This window comes from Grampus griseus (genome assembly GCF_964374135.1).
Source record: "Grampus griseus genome assembly, chromosome: 7".
Classification (NCBI taxonomy): Eukaryota; Metazoa; Chordata; class Mammalia; order Artiodactyla; family Delphinidae; genus Grampus; species Grampus griseus.
The window spans coordinates 71,372,274-71,381,789 of NC_139001.1; the positions used below are offsets into that span (position 1 = coordinate 71,372,274).

General features: G+C 34.9%; 1 protein-coding gene across 4 annotated transcripts in view; it reads left to right on the forward strand.

Annotated features, from left to right (window-relative positions):
- Window positions 1-6,965, forward strand: part of LOC309824825 (CD302 antigen) — a gene marked incomplete at its 3' end in the record, with an annotated part of 129,228 nt that extends 122,263 nt beyond the window's left edge. For 3 of the 4 annotated variants that reach the window (XM_082657998.1, XM_082658000.1, XM_082658001.1), the window contains 4 exons: window positions 668-784; window positions 1,592-1,765; window positions 3,038-3,064; window positions 6,433-6,965. In XM_082657998.1, coding sequence (XP_082514124.1) covers window positions 668-784; window positions 1,592-1,765; window positions 3,038-3,064; window positions 6,433-6,635 — 521 coding nt within the window. The remainder of the gene's footprint in view (window positions 1-667; window positions 785-1,591; window positions 1,766-3,037; window positions 3,065-6,432) is intronic. The other variant, XM_082658002.1, reaches the window with a different exon arrangement.
- Window positions 6,966-9,516: the final 2,551 nt, after the last annotated feature.

Consider the following 9,516-nt stretch of genomic DNA (forward strand, 5'->3'; position numbering starts at 1 on the left):
TGGCTGCTGCTCCTTACTCAAACCAGGTGAGACAGTACTAGGAAATATCAGCTATCCAATGAGAACAAGGACCAAGGACCTCCTTTATCACTTTCCCTAACCAGGACTTCCCTAAGGGCGACCACAGAGGAAAATATGGGAAGGCATAGGCTTCAGGCAGCAGGCACATGGCCAGTTAAGTGAGGCCGGTCAGAGACCGCTTGTTACTTGAACTTCACTAGGTCTTGGGACTGTTCTGGCAAGTTGCCCTGGTAGTTTTCAGCTCTCCTGAGTGTGGTCAGAGCTACTCCTCCCTATAATTGTGAACTGAGGGCAGGAGCGGCCATGATTGCTAGAGGAAGGGGCAGTGAAAAGTTGAGATGCAGGAAGTGTGTTCTACTGCTCCAGCCTTCCCATGATGTTTTCTTTCCGTGTTGTTTACGAGATTAGTTACTAACCCTAAGTGAATGAAATAAAAAGTATGATTCTGTTCAGTTTATCACATTATCATTTTACTTTTCTCATGAGTATATCGTCTCTTCAGAAATGTGCATGTCTTTTTCAAGCTTAATTTTTTAAAAGGATGTAAAATATAATGTATTATAATAATGTATAATTTGTATATACTTCATGTGATTTTCATTGATTTGGGGAACATGCTGATTTCTTCTCCCTAAAATAATTTCAGGAGCAGACATGATAAGCATACATAATGAAGAAGAAAACGCTTTTATACTGGATACTTTGCAAAAGCAATGGAAAGGCCCAGATGATATCCTATTAGGCATGTTTTTTGACACAGATGGTAAGTGATATTTATACTTAAATTGTTTCTTACATTTTTTTCTTAATGTTAGTAAAACTGATAACTTTCTTTTAGATTCTTCAATTCTGTAGTTCGCTATTTCCTGTGGTTTCCAGGGACTGTATTTTCAGTATGCACCCATGTACCACAGCTTTGCCCTGAGCAGCTCAATGTGTGTCACATATGAAAGTTAAAGTTGATTCTTTCATCTGGATTAAAATATGGTTCTAGACTCAGTATTTCTGTAATATGGTAGGGTAATAAAAATTGGTACTAGTGTCAACAATAGGATAAAGATAGACAACTGTCAGGGTAATACAATGTAAATGTATTTACTGTCACTGTTGAAAATAGAAAGTACATAATTTTCAAAATGAAATGAAATTACTAAGGTTACCATTAACATTTTAACTATTTTCTTGACTATTTCTTCATGAAAATTATATATATATTTTAATCACAAATGGGATCTTCTTCAGAACCTTTTTGAACCAGTATCTTTTGCCTGTGTACAGGATATATTCCTCCTTCTAATTTAAATCCTACAATCAGAAGTTTAGACCAGACATATCTTAGTAACTTCCTACCTTTAAAACTAGACCCAGGAAATCCCTGGTGTCCAGTGGTTAGGACTCCATGCTTTCACTGCTGAGGGCCCGGGTTCGATCCCTGGTTAGGGAACTAAGATCCCACAAGCCATGAGGCGTGGTCAAAGAGTTAAAAAAAAATAAAGCTAGACCCTTTCTTTGACTTTCTTTCAACACATTTTATACTGTCATAACGTTAAAAATTTTCCTTAACTGACAGATGACAGCTTCAAGTGGTTTGACAAGTCAAATATGACATTTGTTAAGTGGTCAGACCAAGAAGATGGCAAGGATCTAGTTGACACCTGTGCCTTTTTGCACACCAAGACAGGTGATTGGAAAAAAGGAAATTGTGAAGTTTCTTCTGTGGAAGGAACCCTTTGTAAAGCAGCTAGTAAGTATAATTGAAGGCTTTTTTCCATTCTAAGAGAGGTGGGGAAAATAGGACTGGTTTTAAAATAATTTTCTTTGTGATGTGTGCCTCAATATAAAGAGGAAGTAAGACTTCAGAAGATACTGGGTTGGTTTGCTCCCAAGACTCTTGGAAGTCAAATATGTAATCCTATTACATTTCAGAGGTAGGGCCAGATCATGTGAACCAGGCATACTTTTATTCTATCTGCTTATTCTTAGAGCTTCTAAGAAGTCAAAAATTTCTTATGTTGTTCAAAGGAATTATAATAGCCTCTTTGTGATTTGGTTAAACAGTGGAAGTGGTGAAAAATAATCATGGCTGATTCCAGAATTCTAATGTTAGTGTAAAAAGAATTTGATTCAAGGACATCTTTGATTAGGCCAAGAAAAATTGCATCATAGTTTATAATTTACTCTGGATTAAAGTATAAGTTTTCTTCTCTCACATCACAGTGCTTTCTAATGAACAAAATTATCCTGTCCCAAAATATTTTCATATTATTGTTAAACATTAGTTCTTTTATGTTGTAGAAAGAATTGTTTTCTCACTAAAGACATTTAAATTTCAAAATACAATTTTGGGTTGCTTGAAACAAGACAGAAACAGACATTTCCCGCATTGCATCCTTAATATTCCCCCCTTCTACTCCAACTGCAAACCAAAACTGTACATCTGCCTCCGATTATTTCCTTTCTTTACATCTGGAACTACATACAATTTTTTTTTTTTTAAACTTGCCTCAGCAGGGTTTTTGACTAATCAGTCACACTTTTATAGTAGTAGCATTTGACTTCCAATATTTGTTGGATTTTTAGAAAGTTGGTTCTTTTCATATACTATGCCTCAGGGCACCATTATATAAGCCAAATTTTTAATTAAACTATAACTTCAATACATCAGAAATAGTGAGCAAGTCTGTACTACCAAGGTAAGGTCACAATTGTATACTTTTACTGTTTCTACAGACTTTCCAACCCAAATCCTCTTATTTCCCTCACTTCATCACACTGTCTTTTTCTTGAGTTCCCTTATTCTTTTTCCACCAACTGAGCTAATGAGTTTTTACCTCTCTACATCCTTTTTTAAAAAAACTGAGTTCAAAACAGATAATACAGACACATGACCAAGCAACAGAAATATGGGTAATACTAAGCTATTAAAGGGTTCGTTTTAAACTACTTTGAAAGTGTTTAGAAGCATTCTTAGAATAAGGCATACTTAAATTAATTATGATTTTCTTTTGTATTCTAGTCCCATATGAAAAGAAATATTTATCAGGTAAGTATGGTCTTTTGTTAAATTTTTCCCACAAGAAAGAATATATTAAGATTCTAGCATATTAAAGTAGTACTGAAGACCTCTTTAATTATATGACAGTGTAAAGCAGAACAACTTTTATAAGAATACAGAAAGACTTGACACTTTAAATATATCTGCAAGTTACGTATGAAATGAACATTTTTTTAAAACCAAATTCTATCTCCTCATTGCTCCATTATCTGTTTTTGTGGAAAATGACTGCATCTTTTGTTAAAAAAAATTTTTCTTATAGTTGTAATTACAGTTCATGAAGAATCTGTCTTAGGGCTTACTAAATGTATTTTTTGGGAAAGGAACAGGTAATATATTTACATGGTTCCAAAAGCAAAACTATATAAGGCAAACACTGAAAACTCTGTCTCCTTCCATCCTATTCTACCTGAACCCTTATTGGGCACTAATTCAGTTTCTTCTTTAAATGTCTAGTGTTTCTTTTGCCAACATAAACAAATTAAGAGATATGACTTACTTTTTTATTCACTAAATATCTCTCCATATCATTACCTATAGATAAATCTTCATTCTTTTTTACAACTGTATACTCTTCCATTGTATAGATACATTCAATTATTTACCAACTCCAGACCCCTACTGGGTTGTTTCCAAACATTTGCTATTATTACAGTACTGCAAGGAATGAATCACCTTGCACAAAAACATGTTTATCTTAGATTCCCTGAAATATAACTGCCGTATTGAACATGAATATATAACTTTGATCAATACTGATAGTTTCAGAGAAATTGTACCATTTTGCATCCCCAAAAATAATGTGAATGCCAGTTATGAAATTTTTGCAAATTGTGTAGCAGTTTTTAACCTCCATATTTTTGATGTGTAATTAACTGAGGATAAAATGCACAATCTTAAATGTACACCTTGGTGGTTGCTTATGTATAAACCTGTATAACCACCACTCAAATCGAGATAGAACATTTCCATCACACCACAAAATTCCCGCATGCCCCTCCCAATAAATGCCCACCCTACCAGCATCCACCCCACAGGCAACCACTTTTGCTTTCTATCATCTTAGGTTAGAGTTGTTTGCTCTTGAACTTCACATAAATGTAACTTTTTCAGTCAGAATATTTTGATTCATCAGTGCTGCACATATATATTGTACTTTTTCTATTGCTGCATACTACTTTATAAACACACCATAATTTGTCCATTCTCCTGTTTATGGATACTTGATCATTATTAGTCTGGCATGAATGTGATCGTACTATGAACATTCTCATACTCTTTTTTTTGGACCTTTGTTCTCATTTTCCTTGAAACAGCCATAGGGTAGCTAATAATGTTTAGCATTATTAGAAATAATTTTTCAAAGTGGTTGAACCATGTTAACATTCCTGCTGACAAGTTCCATTTGCTCTACGTCCATCCGATGATGGTCTTGTCAAATTTTAGCCATTCAGATGGGTATGTAGGGTGATCTTATTTTTATTTTTTTGCGGTACGCGGGCCTCTCCCGTTGCGGAGCGCAGGCTCAGCGGCCATGGCTCACGGGCCCAGCTGCTCCGCAGCATGTGCGATCTTCCCGGACCGGGGCACGAACCCGTGTCCCCTGCATCGGCAGGCGGACTCTCAACCACTGCGCCGCCAGGGAAGTCCGAGTGATCTTATTTTAATTTCCCTGATGAAAAATGAAGTTGAGCACCTTCACATATTTATTAGCCATTTGGATATCTTCTTTTATAAAATGCCTATTCTTTTGCCCTTATTTTTTCCTTAATATCATGATTACTCAGTTTGGAGCTTGCTATGACAGAAGAGGAGGAAAGGAGTGTTTATGGGTTCACTGGGTTCATGTGTATATAGGAGAGTTAAATCCTCACTCTTCTATAAGATGAATATAACATCTAAAAAAAATTCAAGCAAAGCACCACCTCACACTCATTAAGTTGGCTATCAAAAAGAAAAAAGAAAGGGAAGAAAGGGAGAAAGAAAGGGAGAGAGAGAAAGAGAAAAAAGAGAGAAAGGGAGGGAGGGAGGAAGGAAAGAAAAGAAAGAAAACAGAGGGACTTCCTGGTGGTCCAGTGGTTAAAACTCTGTGCTTCCACTGCAGGGGGCATGGGTTTGATCCCTGGTTGGGGAACTAAGATCTCACATGCTGCACGGTGCAGCCAAAACCAAACCAAACCAAGCCAAAAAAAAAAAAAAGAAAACAAAATAACGAGTGTTGACAAGAATGTGGAGACCGTGGAACCTCTGTGCACTACTGATGGGAATGTAAAATGGTGCATCCACCGTGGAAACAGTACAGGAGCTTCCCCCCAAAATTTAGCATAGAATTACCATATGATCCAGTATATACCCAAAAGATGTGAAAACAGGGACTTGAACAGAATTTAAACAACCATGTTTATAGCAGTATTATTCTCAGTAGCCAGAAAGGTGGAACCAAATCAAGTGTCCATCTACAGATGAATGGGTAAGTAAAACATGGTATATACATAGTATGAATATTATTCAGCCTTAAAAAGGCAATTCTGACACATGCTACAACATGCATGAACCTGGAGGACACTAGGCTAAGTGAAATAAGCCAGTCACAAAAGGACAAATACTGTATGGCTCTAATTATTTGAGGTACCTGGAGTAGTCAGCCTCAGAGACAGAAGGTAGAATGGTGGTTGCCGGGGAGAGGGGGGAATGGGGACTTAATATTTAATAACAGTTTTCAGGTTTGCAAGATGAAAGTTCTATAGTTGAATGGTTGTGACACAGCACAACAATGTAAATGTACTTAATGCTACTGAACTGCACACTTTAAAATGGTTAAGATGGTAAATTTTGTTATGCATATTTTACAATTAAAAAAAATTTTTTAAATCAGAGAGCAGTATAAGCATGCATGGAGGCAAATAACAGAAGTAACAAGAGTGGCTGCTTTGAAGAATGGTAATTAAGGGTGAGTAGTAGTAGGGCAGGAAGAACACAGTATTATCATTACATACCCTGTAGAACTATGAATTTTAAGCTATGCACATGTATACTCTGGATAACATAAAATGATATATGCAAACAGAAATATATGGTGAAACCTTCAGTGTGGATAATTTCCATTTTAGGATCTTAAAGTAGACTGGAGACCTGCAAAGTTTATTTCAAATTTTGAAGTATGGCAATTATTCAAGCTAAGAAATATAAATCTTGATAGGAATAAATGTGTGTAACTGTTTTTCTAACCAATGTGAGAAATTCTCAAAATAGTGAAATATTTATGTGATGAAACTATATTTGTGCTCCCCAAAAAGCAATGCTATCAACTTGTATATTCTGATTTCCCATATTTTCTTTTGTCTTTTCCTTTTCAGATAACCACATTCTAATATCAGCTTTGGTGATTGCTAGCACAGTAATTTTGACAGTTTTGGGAGCAGTTGTTTGGTTCCTGTACAAAAGAAGTTTGGATTCTGGTTTCACCACAGTTTTTTCAGCTGCACCCCAATCACCTTATAATGATGACTGTGTTTTAGTAGTTGCAGAGGAAAACGAATATGATGTTCAATTCGACTAAGGTTCTGGAAATCTCAGATTAAGACATCAAATACCTTGACAGTGATTCCTATGCAAGATTTTAATATAAAACCTAACAATGAAAATCATGGTTTTTATGATTACCTAATTCCAGTAACGTTCACTATTCTCATGTTATCACTGACTGTGACAAAAATTAATCTTTAGGATTATAAGAACAAAGTTTTTTAAAAAGGAACAATCTTAGATATAATTTAATGGTTTTAACCACCTCCCCAAATGCACCGTTCACTTGAATGAAGGAAAGCTTAAAGCCTGATTTACTATTTATTAATAGTAAATCAGGTAAAAAAAAAAAAAAAAAAAAAAACCCAGTCTACTTGTTTTACCTCCTCCATCTTCCCTCCCAGAGTGAGTTGAACCACCTTGGTTTATAGTTGAATTAAAAAAAAAAAGAAAACTTCTACTTATCATCACTATAATTTTAGCAATCACTAGGCCTTTAGTAATTTCTATGGTCTTGCTCCTTCATCAGTAAGATATGGAGAATAAACCTGACCTTAAGATAGATTCTCTATATTTAGATATCACTTATGCTGGTTACTCTGATAATTCCTCTAATATTTCCATCTTCATGATTTAGTAATGCAGAAACTTTTACAGATTTTTAACACCCCATATGCCATGTAATTATACAGTTTCAGTACTCTTAGAACACTGTTTTGGACCACAAACAGTATTTAGCACTGATAATAAATGGTCAGAATTTCAGTAAGATTTAATAAATTTTGTGAAACAAAAAAAAATTACAGCCATACCAGGAAGGTGTAGAGGAGGCTGGCATTGCGGGTAACTCTTGGGTCATAGTGTCCTTCAAGGATTTTTCTCCTACTGCCGTATCTGTTCCTATATATATCTCATGCTCCCCAAGCCTTGATGAAGTTTATCGTTCAATGACATGAAACCTGTGTAAGCAATAACTGCAGAGAAAAACTAAATACTACTGTAGTGATCATGTTCAAAGTTTTCAGTATGTGTATTGTACATTTTAAGACAATGGTGAAATAATCATTTGGGGGGTAAAAAATGAAAATGGAAGAAAGCTGAAACTATGATTTCTTTAGCAACTTAAAAACACAGAATTAGAAAAGCTAATGTATGTACTTCACATAAAATTGTATTTACTTTACGTAGAAACTTGGAAGTGCGAGGAAAGTAATCTCTCTCCCTAATGCATATCCCATCATCTATCATCTTATGGGAATACTTTTCATATGGATAGAGACACTATCTCTCAAGGTTGACCAGTGGCAACGAAGTCCTAGCTTGCGCCATCTGTTTCCACTGGCCACCATGAATCAGAAACATCCCTCGTCACAATTAATGGCAGTTTTCTTAATGAGACATGAATAACTGCAAAGTGAATAATGTGACTATGTGGTACTAAAAAACAAACTTTATACTAGGTGTTATTACAAAACAATTATGCTCTGTAAAAGCTTTGAGATTTTGTGTATTGATTGAGATGTCTATTTTATTACTGATAGAGTATTAATAGTGCTGCTAATCGTGAACATTAGACTGGAATTCCTTACTGCTTTTGCTACTCAAATTCTACCACTCCTTTAAGAACTGAGGCCAGCCATCTGTTCCTTAAAGCTTTGTAACTATCAATCACAGATCTTTACAGTATCTAATACAGTAGCCACTAGCCACATGTGGCTATTTAAATAAAGTTCATTTCCTCAATTGCACTAGCCATATTTCAAATGCTCAGATCACATGCAGTTAGGAGCTACCACGATGGGCAATGCAAATTGTAGAACATTTCCATTATCATAGAAAGTTTCAGTGGACAATGCTGCTCTAGAGTCTCCCCTTCCACTTCTACATAACTAATTTTCTTCAGTTCATTTCAATAACTTCTACCTAATAATGACAGCTCTACCAAAATGGCTGTTTTAACTGATTTAATTTTCCATGTTTGATTTTATTTTCAAACAAGTCCTTAAAGACCCCGGTAATGCAGTGCTAAATCTTAATTCTCTTTATATATCTGAACATCTGTAGTAGGCCCTTGTATCTATTTGGTGGTCAACAGATAACTGAATCATTCAAGTCTGTGTTTATTTTTAATATTAACAGTAACATTAGCATGCCTGTTTATATTCAGAATGTATAAACTGCTTTCTTCAAACATCTTGGTTCTACCCAATAATGACAATGTAATTCTTATGTTTGGCAACTATTACTACTATCATTACTTTTAGCTGCCATTTACTTTAACTACATTTTCTTAGGAATTTGCAATCTTAAATTCTTAGGAACTTGAGTAGTATATGGTCTCTATTTTGTTCAGAATTTAAAAGTGATACCAATGAAAGATTTTTCTTATTCCCTCTAATTCACATTTACAGGACATATGAAGCTAATACAACATTGAAATACTAAGTGGTACAAAGGAACTACAAGAATACTATAAAGCCCAAGCCACTGTCTGTATCTGTCATTTAGCAGTTAATATAGCAAAACCATAAATTGTATGCACACCAATGGAATGTTTTCTACCATTTACTTAAAATTTTTAAATAAAAAATTCTGTGGGTTAAGACACTACATTTTCATGCTGAGTTCTATTAAAAGCATAAATGTTTCAAATTCAAAGCATCCCTAAAGACCTGTAGAATAGATATTACTGACATCCTTAAATTTTGCATATCTGCTTTAAGGAAGGCAACGCAAAGATAACAGGCAGAAGTTGACAGGCAGAAGCTGAACAAATATTTTAGAAACAAACAATTATATTTCATATAAAACGGGATTTAAAATAAGATTCTTGCCTATAAGGTTTGAAGGCTTCTTTGAGCACCAGTTTAAAAGGAAACATTTCAAACTATAGTAAATCAATCAGTATGCACTTT